The sequence below is a fragment of the Mercenaria mercenaria genome, chromosome 1, assembly GCF_021730395.1.
Source record: "Mercenaria mercenaria strain notata chromosome 1, MADL_Memer_1, whole genome shotgun sequence".
In the NCBI taxonomy this organism is placed as follows: domain Eukaryota; kingdom Metazoa; phylum Mollusca; class Bivalvia; order Venerida; family Veneridae; genus Mercenaria; species Mercenaria mercenaria.
In genome coordinates, this window is record NC_069361.1 from 96,471,546 (window position 1) to 96,491,211 (window position 19,666).

General features: G+C 34.5%; 1 protein-coding gene across 1 annotated transcript; it reads right to left on the bottom strand.

The window, feature by feature from the left end:
* Nucleotides 1–4,118: 4,118 nt before the first annotated feature.
* Nucleotides 4,119–15,249, bottom strand: LOC128548989 (EF-hand calcium-binding domain-containing protein 11-like). Its single transcript, XM_053524891.1, has 5 exons — nt 15,244–15,249; nt 13,331–13,388; nt 10,101–10,202; nt 5,984–6,074; nt 4,119–4,691 (listed from the first exon to the last, which is right to left on the bottom strand). Exons 1-5 carry the CDS (start codon nt 15,247–15,249, stop codon nt 4,607–4,609), a joined length of 342 nt encoding a protein of 113 aa, XP_053380866.1. The 3' UTR covers nt 4,119–4,606.
* Nucleotides 15,250–19,666: the final 4,417 nt, after the last annotated feature.

Below are 19,666 nucleotides of genomic sequence, written 5' to 3' on the forward strand. Positions count from 1 at the left end.
TAGATTTGTGATAGTTAAGCTACAGAAGACTCTGCAAAAGTTTAAATATCAAATAAATCAGTTTTTATGGATATGACAATTAGATCTGCAAGTGTTACATAGCTTGAAGGTCCAATGATACCTTCCTATAAAACCTTGTATACATTTCGTGGTTGGAAATTTCGTCGATAATAATTGTCATAACAAACAAAAAACACTGTTTTCATTTGAACGTAGTTGAAATATACTATATTCTACTTTTAAAACACATCCATTATCACTTTATTGCACTTTACAATGTATGCAAGGACGTAGATACTTCAAAGATAGTCAGAGCGCGCGGCTATATAATACGTTTTTGTAGTTTGTTTTATTATGATAAATAAAGTTGATTTTCAAACCACTAGCTTCTTTATTACTGGTGGCTGGTTATACATTGGATTGGTAGATATCACAGCCAATACACTGAGACCTGGGTATCATACAGAAAAATGAAGTCCATACACTGTGACTGTACAACCATACATACATTGAAAAGGCTTGATGAAATGATTAAACAAGAGGGCCATGATGGCCCTATATCGCTCACCTGTTATCATTGCACTTGAGGACAAGAAGGTCCTCAGAAAAAATATCTAAGTCCAAAGGACAGTAACAACAAAGGGAATAAATTTAACCAAAAAGAAAAAAAAATTCTTACAAGGTACAGATATGTCAAAATACACCTAAAAATTGGAGGTAACATCCATGTTGTACCACAGAAAAGTGGTCTCGGTTTTTCCCTACGGCCAATAACAAAAAGGTTACTAAAAATAAGCTATTTATAGTAACGTAAAAGGGAAGTAATTGAAAAAAGTTTTTATTGTAAGTGAACAAAAGAAGGATCTGCCGAATAAATCTGTTGACATAAATGAAATTTCAGATCAGTATCTTCATTAGTTACGGAGATATACCCATTTTAATTTGAAATAAAGGGAGGTAATTTGACATAAAATCAGTCCATAGTTATCTACCCTGATTGGCTCAGTCCAACTAATGACAATAATGAAATTTCAAATAAGTCCTATAAGTACTTACTGATATAAATCCATTTTGATTACAATCAGGGGAGGTAATCAGATATAAAATAACTCTGAACCTACGCTTGAATCTGATTTGTCATGGAATCCAAGAATTATTGTTGTTGAAGTTATTTTGGAAGTTTCTATCAAATAAAACCATAAATGAAGTCTCTATACGGCTGCAAAAGCCAAAATAGCCAATTTTGGACCTTTAAGGGGCCATAACACTGGAACCAATGAAGAAATCTGGCCAGTTCAAGAAATGAACCAAGATCTTGTGGTAATACAAGTTGTGTGCAAGTTTGGTTAAAATCAAATCATAAACAAGAGCCATGTTAGACATGGCCAATCCCCCCGCCGGGCATATTATAATTGAAGGCTAAAGTTCCTGGCAAGTTAGTGTCTGAAAGTATTAATTTTGGGGAAAGCTTTGAAGAACCGTTTAGTTGAGGTCCACATCAGGGGTTTTAAAGATGTGGAAGAAAGAATAAGTCAGTGGTTAGGTGGTTACTGCTAAATTTTATTAATTTTCATGAACAGTTTTTCTATATGGCTACTGAAAAAAGAAGGAATGGAAAGCTAACAGGGAACAAGAGTGCCAGAATGTCACAATATATGCCCGTCACTGCAAATTTCTTTACTCTAGCAGCTGTAATTTTAATTTTGAGGTTGTTTAGTAATCATTGTAAGTCTTTTGTTTTTCTAAGTCCACAAAAAAACTCCTTACCAGGTAGAGATATCTTAAATTACACCTAAAATTGGAAAGTAACATCCATGTTGTACCACAGAAAAGTGGTCTTGTTTTTTCCCTATGGTCAATTATAAAAATGTTACAATATAAGTTATTTATAGTAACAACTAAGGGAAGTTAATCTTAAAAAAAAAAATTGTAAGTCCACACAGAAATCTTTTCCAGGTAGAGATTAGTCAAAATACACCTCAAAATTGGATGTAGCATGCATGTTGTACTACAGAAAAGTGGTCTTGATTTTTCCCTACGACTAGTAATGAAAAAGTTACAATAAAAGCTATTTAAAGTAACAACAAAGGGAAGTAATTCTAAAGAAGGGAACTGCGCATGACACTTCGTTACATGATGGTGTATAATTGTGCCAAGTTACATCAAAATCCCTCCATGCATGAAGAAGAAATGTTTCGGACGAAGTCATTCTTGTATCTGACCTTTGGCCTCTAAGTGTGACCTTGACCTTAGACCTAGGGACCTGGATCTTATGCATGACACTCTGTCTTGTGGAGGTGAACATTTGTGCCAAGTTATATCAAAATCCCTCTATGCATGAAGAAGAAATGCTCCGGACAAGGTTTTCATTCTTGTATCCTTTGACCTCTAAGTGTGACCTTGACCTTAGACCTAGGGACCTGCTTCTTATGCATGACACTCCGCCTCGTGATGGTGAACATTTGTGCCAAGATATATCAAAATCCCTCCATGCATGAAAAAGATATGCTCCGGACAATTTTTTTAAAGAAAATATGATAAAGGGGAATAACTCAAATAATAGGCAAGATAGAGTTATTGTTCTTGCACATTGCACTTTCTCCCAATGTGTTCTATCAGTGTATGAAGTTTGAAGAAAATCCCTCCAGTACTTTTGGAGTTATGCTCCGGACAAATTCTTTTAAGAAAATAAGATAAAGAGGAATAACTCAAAAACTAGGCAAGGTAGAGTTATTGTTCTTGCACACTGCACTTCCTCCCAATAGGTTCTATCAGTGTATGAAGTTTGAAGAAAATCCCTCTAGAACTTTTTGAGTTATGCTCCGGACAAGTTTTTTTAAGAAAATAAGATAAAGGGGAATAACTCAAAAAATAGGCAAGGTAGAGTTATTGTTCTTGCACACTGCACTTCCACCCAATGTGTTCTATCAGTGTAAGAAGTTTGAAGAAAATCCCTCCAGTACTTTTGGAGTTATGCTCCGGACAAAGATCGTTGCGGACGGACGCACGCACGGACGGAGAGCATTTCTAATATCCCCTTCGCCTTTGTCGGGGGGATAAATGAAGCTGCTATTGTGCAGACAAGGTCAAAATAGCTAATTTTGGCCCTTTCAGGGGCAATAACTTTGGAACCCATTAAGGGATCTGGCCGGTTCAACTAAGGAATCAAGATCTTATGGTAACACAAGTTTTGTGCAAGTTTGATTAAATTCAAATCATAAATGAAGCTGCTATTGCGCAGACAAGGTCAAAATAGCTCATTCTGGCCCTTTCAGGGGCCATAACTCTGGAACCCATAATAGAATCTCGCCAGTTCAAGAAAGGAACCAAGATCTTATGGTGATACAAGTTGTGTGCAAGTTTAGTTAAAATAAAATCATAAATGAAGCTGCTATTGTGCAGACAATGTCAAAATAGCTATTTCTGGCCCTTTCAGGGGCCATAACTCTGGAACCCATTAAGGAATCTGGCCAGTTCAAGAAAAGAACCAAGATCTTATGGTGATGCAAGTTGTGTGCCAGTTTGGTAAAAATCAAGTCATAAATAAAGCTGCTTTTGTGCAGACAAGGTCAAAATAGCTAATTTTGGCCCTTTCAGGGGCCATAACTCTGGAACCTGTAATGGGATCTCGCCAGTTCAAGAAAGGAACCGAGATCTTATGGTGATACAAGTTGTGTGCAAGTTTGGTTAAAATAAAATCATAAATGAAACCACTATCTGCAGACAAGAAATTGTTGACGGACGCACGCATGCTCTGACGGACTGACGACGGACGAAGGGTGATCACAAAAGCTCACCTTGTCACTATGTGACAGGTGAGCTAAAAATAGACTTTTCCTTAAATATATGATACATTCATGCATCCTTAAAAGTGTTTCAGGTAGCAGGTAAATGCATCTTTTCATGTGCCATATTAAAACTTTTTCGACATCAGGAGGGGTATCCCTTCCCGAACCCACCCCAGGTTGGGCCCCCACCAGCAAAAAAATCCTGGACACAGGCCTGGACCAAAATATGCTGTGGTGTTAAGGATAAAAACATAATGCCAGGTGAACTTCATTTAAGCTAAAAATAATTTCATGCCATTTGTTAGATATTTTGACAATGCAGTATGATTTTGATGTTTATTCAACAGAAACAATTCATAAAATACAGTGTATGGTTAATATTACTTTAAGTCTAGTCTTTTCAATATGTTTATGTATGTTTTCAGGAGTCATATTCACTAATATGAATAAAACATAAGAAACATTTCTGTAAGAAATTCTCAATAACATTTCCTTTAAACTTGTAGAATTGAAATGATATCTATCAAATAATACAATATAACTCATGCATCTTGTAGAACCGCTGTATCTATATTACATACTTTATACAGCACATGCTATAGTTTGCATGGGATTCTCATGTCCAAATAAAAAGCACAGAGTCACTTATTCATAACCCTTACTTCCTAATATTACACAGTATCATCACTAAAACCTATAGTAGCAAACCAACATTCAGCTTAGTACTTTTCTGCCAATTGCCACCAAAACAATACAAAAGTAAGATATGCATGTTTGTCTCCACTCATTGCTCATATCACATTATGGGATGATTCCAGTTAGATATGGTCATCAGTGTTGTACTTCATCAGAAACTCAAAGTCTTTGTAGCTCACTCTGCCATCCCCATCCTGATCTATCTCTCTGAAATGTCAGTATAACAATACATTTTTTTTATTTTAATATTTAAACAGCAATTATTCTAGATATGACTCAGCTTGATAACAACTGCTGAGGGAAAATTCTTCAGGTATCACCTTTTTTAAGTATAACTAAATTTATACTTTCAACTAAAAGGCTGCCAGGTCAAATCTAATCTTGATGGCTGGAAAACCACATTTGTTGATTTAGTTACAAAATAAATCACCTATCTATTCCTCATATTGCTATCTATCTATATACCAAGTTTCAAATAAATGTGGTGTACTTCTAAAGTTATCCCAGGATCCAACTTCATGTTTCTGGCAAACAGACAGACAGACAGTCAGACAGGCAGGGACAAAGGTTTGAAAAACATTTTTCAAAAGGAATGAAGAAGAAATTTAGAGGTGGGTGGGGAGTTGACCGGGTGAGGGTACAAAACTTCACATGTTGATAATAAATACTGATGGAAAATAAAAATGAAAGAAAAATGTTGGAATGTGGGGGGGATGCATGATCGGGGTGATGGGGATGACTGGGTGGAGGAGTAAAACTTTGCATGTTGATAAATATTCATGAAAGGTTTGAAAAATCTTTTAAAAAAGGAATTTAAGGGGGGTGGGATGACCAGGTGTGGGTACACAACTTTACATGCTGATAATAAATGTTCATGGAAAAAAATGAAAGAAGTTTAATGAAATTCTACCAGTTTGTTACTTTGTTATGTACAAATATGTGGATTTTTAAACAATTAAAGGGCAATACCTCTGAAGTTACTAAAGAGAAATTGTGTGTGCATTATGGTGATCTAAATTCAATTAAGTTTCATAGTTCTAGGCCAAATATGTCACAAGTGATGAAGCAGAATTGCCATATTTATGGTACCCTATATAGTTAACACTAGAAACTTCTAAGGGCCATAACTTGTTACTTGGGCAATCTGGCTGAAACTTGACGGGCTGCATTTCCCTATAGTGCTGAACACGTATATGAAGTTTTATTTAGATATTCCCAACCACTTCCTACATATGTCTCCGGACAGACAGACGCATGACGCCAAAACTATATCCCTCTGCCTTTGGCGGGGGATAAAAAGCAAATAAAGTTAAGGAACATGTATACTGCTTGTCAGAAACAATTAGTCTGAAGAAAATTTATTTAAAAGAAAACAATTTAGGTAAACTCAAACACAAGAGTGCAAAAACTTCAAGGTGATAACAGACTACTAAGGTGAGAAGGTAAGCTCTTCTTATACTGTGTATAGTCAAGTTAAAACCAGGCATTTGCAAAATTACCTGAAGGCAGAATGAACTGTTTGTTCTGGTACATGAGGAGCTACCTTGCTGAAGACTTTCTTTACATCATCTAAAGTGAGAAAACCACGACCTACAGAAATAAACAAATTACCATTACACAATGGACACATTTTTTTAAGTCTGAAGCTAAAAAAAATGCATTTTGCAAGACAAAAAGTTCCTTTTATTCTATATTTTAATCCTAAAGAAAGAAGACATTTATAAATATACAACTTCAGGAAATATCAATTTGGTATTTTCTACTACATGTATTTGAAACAGAAAGTAGAAACGACGGATAGGAACTAGAAAAGCACTGACACATACGTACAATAATATTAGGTTATTTAACATTGTTCTGTACAATATGGAGATTATTTGGACGAGTACCCAGCTGAGAAAATCATATTGGATAAGTTGCTAGGCGAGTCCAATATGGTTTTCCCAGCTAGGTACGAGTCCAAATATATCTCGTATTGTACAGTTCAATGTTAAATAACCTTTTTATTCTATGTCTATTTTATTTTAGTTTAAATTAAAAATGATTCACTGAATATTGTATTTCTGCCTTCCTCATTTCAAGAACCATAATCTAACTCTGTACATAGATCGCCTACTTCACCCGATTTACATTCAGAACATTTTCACGCATTTTGGGCTTTATCGTATGTTTAATATGGAACTTTTTTAACCGTCCAAATATGGAAAAAATACAGTATTTTTGTACGCATGTGTGTCCAATACGGTAATATGTTGTACAGTCATGTGTTGCAAATGAACGTTCACGATTGGATAAATAAAACAGATATAGAATTATATTGCATATATGTATATATCATCTAAATTTATAAATATATATTTTTGTTTGAGGCAATACAGAAAGCAACCTACAACTTTTTGTAGATTTTCATCTTTTACATATAACAAGAGCTGTCGGAAAGACAACCAATGCTCGACTATTTGAATTGTTGTCCCAAATGCAGGTATATTACCCTGAATGTTAAAATATCTCTATGAAGTTTCAATCCAGTATCTGTATGTGTTTAAGAGACATTACCTTGCATTCAAAACTTTAACCAGGATTTTCAAAGTCCAAAAGGGGCATAACTTTTCCAAAATACATGTCAAAGTTATGGGACTTGATGCTATCAACTAGTTTTTAAGAAATTAAATGACGTTGAGGTAGAGTATATTTATTCATTCTGCATTCGTTTTATGCGCTTTATGCTTAAATAGCTTTAACTCATGTCCATTTCGTGTAATAACATATTTAGAACACCTCGAGGTTCTACATACGTTGTAACACGAAAAACATGCGTTATCCCCACAAAGAAAGAAGAAATGTTTATGTTTCAGCATAACAAATCTTGCATGTGATAAAAATTCTTCCCATAGAGCCTTTAATGTTATTTTATTCAAATCGTGTAATTAAGGGTGCTATAGTTTACTGAATACATGTTTCATACTTAAAATGACATTTACAAAGTTAATGTACTAAACTTGTCGCAGTGGGTTAGACTGAACGCCGAACACCATGTCTTTGTTGTAGGTATGGGTTCGAATATAGGATTCAAAACAATAGAAAATGATACGTACTAATTTAATTATAATTGCTAATACTTAAAAATCATCTTGGGTTCGAACCTACACGTTATGCGCATTCTGTGTATGTGTGTCAAACACTCTTACTAATAAACTGTGCAGTCTTTGTTAGATTTTCTAAAGTGAATCATCAGCCGAGATGATCCGACTACCAGATCAATCTTAGTATATGAAATCGCCCAAAAGGTCATTTTTGAAGGTGAAAGTGTATTTTACCTCCAATAGAATTTTTTTTATCTTATGCTACCTAATGAAATACTGTATTCTATCAGTTAAATATTCATATCTCATCGCTCACACTGTGAAAATATGAAATCTATATTTTCACACTGTGAGAGATATGAGCTCCGACCCTTCATACATTGTGTATGAATTTTGAATTATTTGCTTAAAACAGGATGAAAATTATTGTCGCACTTTGTTCTTTATAATATATTTCTCGATTTATTTAAGGGAGCCTAGAAAATGGATTAAATTTATAACACTTTGCTTTTAGACACAATGTCTTTAATCAAATCGTAATGGAGAAGATAGTGCGGAATACGCCTCGACCGAGGACCAATCTCACGAGCACACGATTTGTAGATTTGCGGTGTCCCTTTTGAACTAAGCAGGCGGGCTACATTTTTTTTGCATAACTGTTCCCTATTGTTCCCATGGGAAATGTTTCCCTAGGGAACAGTTTCCTACAGGAAAGTATTCCCATGGGAAACTTTTCCCAAGGGAACAATTTCCTATGGGATTCCCAAAGGAATTCTTTCCCATAGGAAAACTAAATTATCTTCTTTTTTTTACAAATAAACTAGCCAGTGCCATAAAAGTTTTTTTTATAAAACAGCTATGATGTTTTTCTAATAGTTTATATGAAAATAAAAAAATAAGGTTTTCCCATGGGAAATTCCGATGGGAAAGATTTCCCAAATGTTTCCCATGGGAAAACGCCGTCCCATGGGAAAGCCATTTTCCCATGGGAAATGACCGTTTCCCATAGGAAATCGGCCATTTCCCATGGGAAACAGAATATTATAATAGCAATATTTATTAAGATAATAAGACTAGAATGATGAAAGTTGTTGGCTGGTATATGGTAGATATGGGCTATCATTCAGTACTATTTTAAAGTTCAAAGCCTTTGTAGAAGTACTTGACGTTTTTCCAATTATTGTCCGTGGCAAATTAAAATTGGCGGCCATTTTTATAACCCCAAAGACACAAGTGAAGTTCAAATCAATACCTGCATTAGTTTTGGAGATGTTCTTGCATGCAAAACTTAAACCAGGATAGGGGGCATAATTTGGCCAAAATGCATGTTAGAATTATGGGACTTGATGCTATCGCTATCACCTAGTTTTATAACCCCGAAGACACATGTTAAGTTTCAATTCAATATCTGCATTACTTTTGGAGATTGTAACTTGCAAAACCTTAAGCAGGATTTTCTAAGTACAAAAGGGGGCAAAATTTGGCCAAAATACATGTCAGAGTTACGAGACCTGATCCAGTGAGGTTGTTAATTGACCTAGAAAAACAAAGGGTAAGTTTTAATTTAATGATAGCTATATGTACTTGCATGCAAAATTTTAACCAAGGTATGACGTTGATGCTGACGTCAATGCCAGGGTGAGTAGACTAAGCTCAGACTATTCCTTGAATAGTCGAGCTAAAAATACATTTAGCAAGCATCATGCTGCGAGTATTTTCATGTACAGACTTCTTTATGCTGTTTCAATTAAACTGAAATGGATAGTGTGCTTAAAGCTCACCATTATCTTTATTTCAACACCCAGTCATTTGAGGCTGTTTCACATATATACTGAATGAAAGTCATTTATTGTTGTTTGTGAATCAACTACTGCTTTTATATATAATTCATGCCTATCTTAATTTCTTGTAATATTTCATATATACAATGTATATAGAAATAAATGTGAAATGACCTAAATACGGATGAAGATGATGATATGTTATTACTTTGATAATTAAACATACAACTTAGGCCCCACCATCACTGTCAAGAGAAGGGATTTACAGAGAAGAATACCATTAATACTATACATATAAATATGTTGTGAAATAGCATGAGGACCCTGGACAATTTTTGAACTTATTTTCACATGAGCAAGAAAAAAATTCAGACAGAAATTGTTCACTAAACTGAATTAGGGAGCCAATTTGTGCATGTTTTCATTTTCAATTCTGTTATGGCATACATGTGTAAATCCTCATTAGCTGCAATGCATTCTAATTTTTTTGTTTCAATGGTTTCATTTCAGTATATAATTATGTGAAATTGACTAAAAAATTAAAACTACTCGCCCACTGTTTACTAAATAGGTGGAATTTTTCAACACGTTCATTTCCACTTTATGGATTTTTGAAGGGAATTATTTTTCACCTAAAATGTATCAGTTAGTCCCTTTAATATATTAACTTATCAACAAATGTAAAGTAAAGTTTGGTCTACAGTACGTTGCATGAAACTCAAGTGTTACCATTTCATTATTTATGAACATACACTGTATATCAAAAGCCATGAAGGTGTGTCTTATCTCCTCATCCTCATCTTGTGATGCCAGTTTCTCCTTCATACATGACACAAATCTTTCCTGTGTCATACCTAAAATGAAATTAACAAGTGAGTGCTTGCGCTAAAGTTGTACATGTATAAAAACAACAGACGAGTTTCTGCTTTATTGTTTAGCATATGCAAAATCTTCTTCGAGTCCATAGCAATCAAAAAGAAACTCTTCAAGTTTTTATCTGCTTACAACCTTCATACCAAAAAAAGCTATCAGCATCTTAGAAAGCTGTCAATAACAAACCAAGGGAGATAATCAAAACAAGTAAATTTAATTAAATTGTCTACAGTTACACCAATGTAAAATATTTATAACAAAACATGTGACCCACATAATTTACCTGTGTGTATTTTTGCCAAACCAGCATATCTCATTTTTACAGCACTTCTTAAATCTTTTTTTAAAATAAAACCCTGCTAAATTTCTATAATGAACTTGTCCATCTTTCAATTTAGACAGTACCATTAACTGTTAAAAGGGGTGCTTGCCAAAAAAGATACTGACTGAATGGCGAACAGTGCAGACCATGTTCAGCCTGCACTTGGTCTGCACTGGTCCCAAAGGCAGAATAACTTGCCGCCAGCAGGCAAAGGGTTAAATAAAGGCATTTTTACAGCGGCAAATTTCTGCCAATTTCACCCTGTCGACCCTGCCACAATGAAAGAATACAAATGTAATATTTTGCTGTTTTGCCTTTTCTCAGGTATGTCGCCCTGTCACAACAAGAGCTCCGCCAAACGACCCGAAGGATTATATCAGAGGATGGAAGCAAAATTTAAAGAACTTGACTGTTGAAGCCCAAAGGACAGGAACAACAAAGGGAAGAAATTCAAAAAAAAATTCTAAGTTGACAAAAAAAAATTCTAAGTCCACAAAAAAAATCCTTACCAGGTACAGATATGTCAAAATACACCTAAAAATTGGTGGTACCATCCATGTTGTACCACAGAAAAGTGGTTTCGGTTTTTCCCTACGGCCAGTAATAAAAAAGTTAAAAAATAAGCTATTTATAGTAACGTAAAAGGGAAGTAATTCAAAAAAATAATATTGTAAGTGAACAAAAATGGGATCTGCCAAATAAAAACAAGAACACCGCAATGCAGAGCAATATACTCACGAAACAAAGTCATATGACTTTGACCCCTAAGAGTGACCTTGACCTTGAAGCAAGCCATCCGAAACATGCACTCTGCATGTCGTCTTGATGTGGTGTATATTTGTGCCACGTTTTTTTGAAATCCTTCAAGCAGTTCAAGAGTTACAGAGCGGACACGAAACAAACTCATATCAAACTCGATTAACAGATACCTTTGACCCCTGAGTGTGACCTTGACCTTGAAGCAAGCCATCCGAAACATGCGCTCTGCATGTTGTCTTGATGTGGAAAACATTTGTGTCAAGTTTCCTCAAAATCCTTCAAGGGATTCAAGAGTTACAGAGCGGACACAAAATTGCTAATGGACGGACACCGGAGTTTAACATAATACGTCCCTTCGGGCGTACAAAAACATAAGTGCAGTGCATCACAATGAAAACAGGACACTTACAAACACAATCAACCAGTGCCATAAAATTGTCATTTTCTTCTTTTTTCATCTTCATGGGGTGATACAAAGAAATACCAGCATATACAGTTCTCCTCCACACTCTCCCACAAACCATAACAAGAATAATCTGAATTTCTTTAAAATATCATCCTGTCATAGCAGGGGGTGGGGGGAGGAAAATATTTTGCTGTTTTGTTCAGTTACCCATTCAACAACAAAAAGACAACAGTTTTAGAGCGCCATTTTGCATTTACAAAAAAAAAATTCTGTCATGATAACCTGCATTTATCACTCTGTCTGAGGCGAGAGTGATTTACAATGAAACAAGAGGGTCACTGACCCTAAAGCGCTCACCTGTGTACAAGGCTTCAAGTGTGTTTGTATAATGCAATGGTACAAGTACAGAGTTAGGTTTCTTCTATGTTAGCCTATATTATATACATGTCACACACATTTTTGAACCTAGGGCAATAATTTGAACAAATACGAAGACAGTACAACTCTGATATCACACACCAAATGTCAAGGCTCTTGCTATTACTGATTCAGTGAAGAAGATTTTCAAAGTTTCTTATATGCAAGCCTATATAGGAAGTACATGTCACACAGAATTAAGCCTCAGCCTCACTGCAGCAGTTTCTGACAAGAAGTTTTTTAAACTTTCTGCTACATATATTAATTGTGTGAAATTACTTCAAAATCGTTACAGTAGTTTATAGGAAGAAATGTCATTCGAAGATTTTACTACTTCTAGCTCTATATGCAACCTTTTGAACAATTCTGAGAGAGGACTATCAAAGGATCATCCACGCCAAGTTTCATCAACTTCCACTTAACAGTTTCAGCGTAGATGTCTTTCAAAGGAAATGTGAACTGACTAAGGATGGACGGATGCTGAGTAATCATAAATGCTCACCCCAAGCACTTCATGCTCAGGTGAGCATAAAGTATCATGCCAGTTTGTGCCTGCTGAATTTTTGCAAAGACTAGTAAAGTTTTCAAATTGGTAGTCTGACTTGCGATTTCTTCTTTTGGTCATGGTGTCCATTCAATGTTATGACATACCAGTACTATGTAATAGAGTTCTGCTAGGTGCATGAGGGGTGTTGCACATTTCTTCATCCATCAGTTACAGACTCAATCAAACTGAGTCAGTTATTACAAGTACTTCATTCGGATGGGTTCTATGAATCAAAAGGATCTTATTTTAGACTTGATTTTCATTGTGTTTCTTCATAGCATATCACAGTATTCAGTTGAGCAAGATTCTATGAGAAGTAGGCTCTATTCAACCTCATGAAAACTGTTTGTCTTTAGAAATAAGTTTGACTATCACATTAAATTTGTGTTTGTTAGGCTTAAAGTAACACCAACACAAATTAGTTCAGGAGGAAGACTCCAGCTGCCCCTCCAGGAACTTTGTCAGGCAAAGGCACTTTGGTGCAACCACTGTCCTTCTGTTAACCAGCTAGATGGCTTGCTCATATGAAAGATTTTCAAACCCACAGTGGTGAGGACAAGTGGTTAAAAGTTTTCCACCTTAAGAATTCAGCCTTTCTGTCTGGAAATGCTATTTAAGTTGAATGATCAGGCTTGCTAGTTTAAACAACAAAACAAACCTTTCACTTGATCATCAATATCTTCTCCATATGTCTGTAGTAAATGGTTTACTTCAAACTGAAACAGGAATGCATAGACATACTGTAAAATCATTTAATTGTGTGGGTATGAAATATTGTTGTTTTGGCCAAAACAGATATTTGGTTGGGATATTAATTTGTGGCTTTCAAATTTTAAACACATAAAAATAAATAGGAGTTTTGGTTTAAATTTCAAGAACTGTCTCAACCATGAAAATTTGTCTCACATGCATTTTAACACAATACCCTGCTACATTTCTATAATGAACTTGTCCATCTTTCAATTCGGACAGTACATGATTAACTGTAAAAGGGGTGCATACCTAAAAGATACTGACTGCATGGCAAAAAGTGCAGATCATTATCAGACTGCATGGATGTGCAGGTTGATCATGATCTACACTGGTCGCAAAGGCTTTTTTAACTTTTTTATTACTGGCCGTTAATGGCCCCTTTTGGACTTAGAAAATATCAGATTTCTTGGTTAAGTTTTGTGTTAAGGTCAATTTTTCTTCTAAACTATCAAAGCTATTGCTTTAAAACTTGTAGCACTTGTTAACCATCAATACCTGTTTCTATACAGTAATAAACATAACTCCATTCTGTTTTTATTTTCAAGAATTATGGTCCCTTTTGGACTTAGAAAATATCAAATTTCTTGGTTAATTTTTAAATTTAGGTCAAGTTTTCTCCGTTTCGGTCAAAGCTACTGCTTTAAAACTTGGAACAGTTTTTTGGCCATTAAAATATATGCATTCCATAACGCTGTAGAATAAAATACTAAACCTGCGACTCGGTGGATATCAAAATACAAGCATTACAATGCTTATATAATTGATGGTGAATTGTTTGTGATTTTGTTTACTATATTGTAGACATTCAAACACCATGTCCCTCGAAATCTATTATTTTAATATTTTTTATAATCATTATCTTGGCAGCTATCATGATTACAAATAGCCACCTCAAATTATTTCCATTTTCTTATCAATTAAATTTCTCTTAGATGTACTGTGTGCGTATATTATGTATATGTATATGTATGTTATATAAATGCTAGTGCCTGTTTAACAAGCTCGAATGGAACGATAAATTCTATCTTGTCTCTTCAAGATGGAGTTTTTTTGTGCTTAAAGAGGAATAAAATTCTTGCAGTTTTACAAATTAAGTATATTTTGCGTCTTCTTCAAAACTGACTTGACATGAACATAATACATTCTTTTTAACAAAATATATCTAAATCAAATGTACTGCAATAGCACCAACCAGTTACGCAAAAAGGAAACAACTTGGACTCAGTCTCGTAAGCAAAAACAAACAGCAGATGTTGGGTGCGACCAGCAGTGCTACGTAGGAACACGACCGACCCGATGTGTCCGTCACGGTTGGTCACATTAATATTTGCGGATGGACGGAACAAAATAAAGAGCTTCGGACTCATTTGATCAATAAATGCGGTGCGGATATATTGAGTGTTAATAAAACGCACTGTTCGGGTACCGACAGTATACATGTAGAAGGTTGTAACTAGTTTGGGTTTAATTGTCTCATTTATGTGATATATTTAATAAAATACTTGATAGCGGTTATTTTTCAGACAATTTGTGTGAAGGAGTAATCGTCCCTCTTCACAAAAAGGGGGATAAAAATAATGTAAATAACGGGGAATAACTCTAGTAAGTTGTCTATCAAAGATTTTTACTTCTATTGTGAATAAAAGAATAAGTAATTATTATGAAGAAAATTTGATTTTATCTGATGCTCAATTTGGATTTAGAAAAGGGAGATCTACTATTGATGCTTTATTTATTCTTTCGTCTTTTGTGCAGAATTACATTAATGATAATAAGCGTTTATATTGTGTATTTGTTGACTTTAAGGAGGTAGGTTACCTTCATATCTGTATGTGCGCATGTCCAACCGGAAGCTAACGTAACGATTTACGACGACGTTTACGACAAACTAAATGTGTTTGTATATTCATTCTTCTGAAAACAAATCATGAACCTGTCTTTGATCTGATGCTTTATGGCTTAATAATGCAGAAATAATGAATAAATTGCCGCAGAAACGCTTCAAAACAATGTTGCCTTAAAATGACGTCATTGACGTCATGACGTTACGCGTCAGTTACCGCGCAAAATTAATAGCTTTATCTTGAAAGTACGTAATTCTGTGCATTTTCTTTATTTTAACTATTTTCAAATAACCATTATTTGCTGAAACATTTTTTATGAGTCCATTGCTCTGAATAATAATCAATAGTTTGCTTCTTTTATGTAGTATTATTGAAATGTTATGAGGAATGTAAGAAAATGAACGATGGTAACCAATGTTATTTAGAATACAGTTGGGTGAAAGGTTACTTGTTACGGCCATTTTCAAATAAAAAATCTAGCAGTTTGATTTGTAATACCTATTTTTCAGGTTCCGTTGATAATTTGTTACTTATATACTAAAATTAAGATCTAAAATTGTTCAAATTTCAGTAGAAAATTGTGGTTTCTTGAATTAAATTGATGTTACCATGGAAACGAAGCCCGTGACCTATGTATCTAAATGTAAAATTCAAAAGCGTTGACACTGGTGTATTCAAGAAACACAGCTTCGGCTTTTTATTTTCATTTCAACAATATCCATGAGAATAATAGCAGCATGCTGAACGATTTTTCCATGAAAAATGCCAGACGAGGGGTACTGCTGTGAGTATTCTTAGCTGTGAAATTTGTTTGAATAAATGCAAATAACACGAAAATATAACTTACGTTAGAAATAATATGTTTTAAAGCTACATTAACTAGAAAGATAATCTTATTCAATATTTTTTTATAAGAAATTACGACAAAAAGCAAGATATAAGCTATTTTAAACATCTGTTGCCATGGTTACTTTAAACTTTGAGAAAAATAGGGTACCATGTAAAGTGCTTGGTATTTTGCTGATAATATTACCCAAATATGCCATGTTGGTCATTAACAGAATAGCGCTGAAGCCGTTGGAAACCCGTATTTTTATACATAGTTGTTTAAAAATGTGAGAAAATGCGTTACCATGGAAACACGAGCCCCGCGACATATACATTTTAAGCTTATATTAGAAAGCTAACGTGCATACTAGTAAAAATATAAATTATGCAGACTTCTACGGATATCAGTAAAACTAAAATACACTGAAAAGTGTTAAATATCCGTATTTTCCTTCTTCTTTCAATATGAAATACCTTTGGAGGGTCATGTTCTTCAAACCTGGATAAAAACTGAACTTGAAGGGACAGAGACAAACAAAATTGAGATTGTAGCAGTTAAAACTTCATATTACACGAAATACAAAAAAAAATGCTGCGGTTAAACTAATTTGAACAAGGTAACCTACCTCCTTAAAAAGGCCTTTGATTGTGTGTATAAAAATGCCCTTTGGCTGAAATTATATAAAACTAGTATCAGAGGTAAACTATTACGTATTGTTAGGGATATGTATAATAAAGTCAAGTCTTGTATTAAATTATGTAATAAATATTCGGATTTCTTTGATTATGCAGTAGGCTTATGACAAGGGGAGGTAATCTCGCCAATATTATTTTTCGGCGACGCCGTCTAAATTCGTTTTCGTTACCTATGCCACGTGACTTCAGTTTGCAAATCAAACTGCTTGATAACGCATTATAGATAATTTATCAAAATGGAAGATTTATGCAACACTCTGCCTGATTGGACGAGAGTGTCAATTTCTTTCACTCTGTTGATTGTGCTACGCTGAGTGAAATGTTGAAAAGCGTTTATCCTAAACGACGCTATTCGCAGTTTTAAAGCTAACTTCTGCTCAGTATATTTAGCAAGAATATTGATATATCTCAAAATGATAAGTAAGTTTAATAAAAATGATAAAAACCTGTTCAAATACCAACATATATCAAATTAAAGAAAGAGCTGAATACGGTCTGCGTATCACATGAATAAGGGTGTGATAAGAGTCTTTTATGTAGAGAAGTGCTTTTTAAAAGATTTTCCTTGTTACAATTGTCGTCTTTTTATGAAAAGGTTTCTTGCTTTTGTGACTTATTCAGATTGCATATTAAAATGAGTACTTGTTTGCTTTGATATATTTGTTATAAATTATTTAACTGATTTATTATATGAATATTTTTCTTTAGTATGGTATGCAAATATTGAACTCAGTTGAAATCTGTTTCATTATATATATGCTATATAATGACTGAATCTCATTACACTGAAATGAAGGTACACTGTATACAGTTTATCTATGTGATATGACTACGGTCAAACTTTGCTTATTTTCTGGTTCTTCGGGATCATTGATTTCAATTCATTTAGATTTGAAGATTGAATACTGCTTAAGTCGGTGCTAGGGGGCGTGGGCAGTGTTGCATTTTCCATTACTGCCCATGAACAGACTCAATCAAACCGAGTCTGCAATTTTCACTGTTTGCCTTGTTTTCGGTGCTTCCGAGGGATCTACTTTCCAGATTTTATTTATACAGCGTCTCATGAACAGCTTGGTGGATCTTTGTCATACTTGGTCTGGAGCATCATTATAAGGTCCTCTTCCAAATTTATTTATATAGGAAGTTGGGCCCTATTAGGGACCACTATAGCTAAAAGTAGATATGCCTTTCTTCGCATTAACCACTAGAATGTAATGGATTTTTATCAAACTCGATGTGTAACAATATCGTAAGGTCTCCTGCTATTTTGTTACAAATGGGGATAGGGACCAATTTAGCTAAAAATATAAACACGTTTAATGGCCTCTTTTCATGAACCCCTTCATGAATCTTCATCAGACTACTGCTGTAATTATTCGTCTAAGGATAAACGAAACAAAATTGCAACCCTACGAAACCTTTGCGAAAAATTAAAAGAGAACCATTTAAATTGTTAAAGTGCGGTGTTTAGTTTTGCAATTTGAAAAATGTTAGATGAAAGATGAATGTTAGATGAAAAATTCATAAACTTCTTTCCTTATTACAATTCGCCGACTATCATTTTTAAAGATATTTCTTGTCTCTGTTTACAGATGACCTTGAGCTTGAGGTTTAGAATTAAATGACATTATAGTGATACTACTGCTTTTTGCAGATGATATGGTTATACTAGGGAATTCACCTGATGAAATAAACAGACGTTTAGATTTATTATATATTGCAACAAATGGAGTCTTGTTGTTAATATAGATAAAACTAAGGTAGTTGCTTTTAGAAAAAGAGGCGGCTTATTGCGCTCTGAGGAGTTTTTGTATAACGGTAAGAAAATAGAAGTTGTTAATGACTTTAACTATTTACCTTTTAATTATACGGGTAATTTTGCATTAAACCAAGAAAAAATAGTTGGTAAAGCCTTGAAAGCTTTAAATGTTTTATTGATCAACTGTAACAAATATAAATTGAAACCAAAATTACTTTGCCAGCTGTTCGATTCCTTTGTAGGGTCAATTTTAAGTTATCCAGCCGAGATTTGGGGCCACAGTAAATCTAAAGAAATTGAAAGGGTGTACTTGAAATTTTGTAAAATGATATTAAATGTAAATATATGAACTTTAAATGCAGCCGTTTACGGCGAGTTAGGGCGTTATCCATTGTATATTGCAAGATATGTTAAGATAATTAAGTACTGGTTTCGTCTATTAGAAACAGATAACATAAATTATTCTCAAAGAAGTTATAACATGACTTGTGAACCCGCCCGCTTAGCTCAGTAGGTAGAGCGTCGGTCTACGGATCGCGGGGTCGCGAGTTCTCCGTGACTATTTGATAAACGACATTGTGTCTGAAATCATTAGTCCTCCACCTCTGATTCTTGTGGGGAAGTTGGCAGTTACTTGCGGAGAACAGGTTTGTACTGCTGCAGAATCCAGGAATACTGGTTAGGTTAACTGCCCGCCGTTACATAACTGAAATACTGTTGAAAAACGGCGTTAAACCCAAAACAAACAAATAACATGACTTGTGCCTAAATGATTGTAATAATGGTAAATAACTGGTTAACTAAGGTTAATAATTTGTTAATTTCAGTACGGCTTTAACTATGTTTGGAATGATCCAGCTGTTGTAAATAGTAACTCATTTTTACTTCTTCTTAAACAGAGAATTGTAGATACATTCATTCAAAATTGGCACGTCGACAAGGAGAATAACGGGTGTTTAAACATTGTATACAAGTCTTAAACCTCTTTTGCACATGAAGCATATCTAGATATACTACCTAGTAACTTAAGAGTCTTTGTCAGTAAAATGAGAATGTCTTCTCACTCTCTACATATTCATACTGGTAGATATGGTATAAATAGTGTTGTTAGGAA

Excerpts from the sequence above, each read along its gene's own strand:
- LOC128548989 (XM_053524891.1), bottom strand. Across the intron at positions 10,203-13,330 it reads TATTGATGATCAAGTGAAAG|GTATGACACAGGAAAGATTT; the intron begins GTTTGTTTTGTT and ends ATTTCATTTTAG. Across the intron at positions 6,075-10,100 it reads CATGGCTTTTGATATACAGT|GTCGTGGTTTTCTCACTTTA; the intron begins GTATGTTCATAA and ends TTATTTCTGTAG.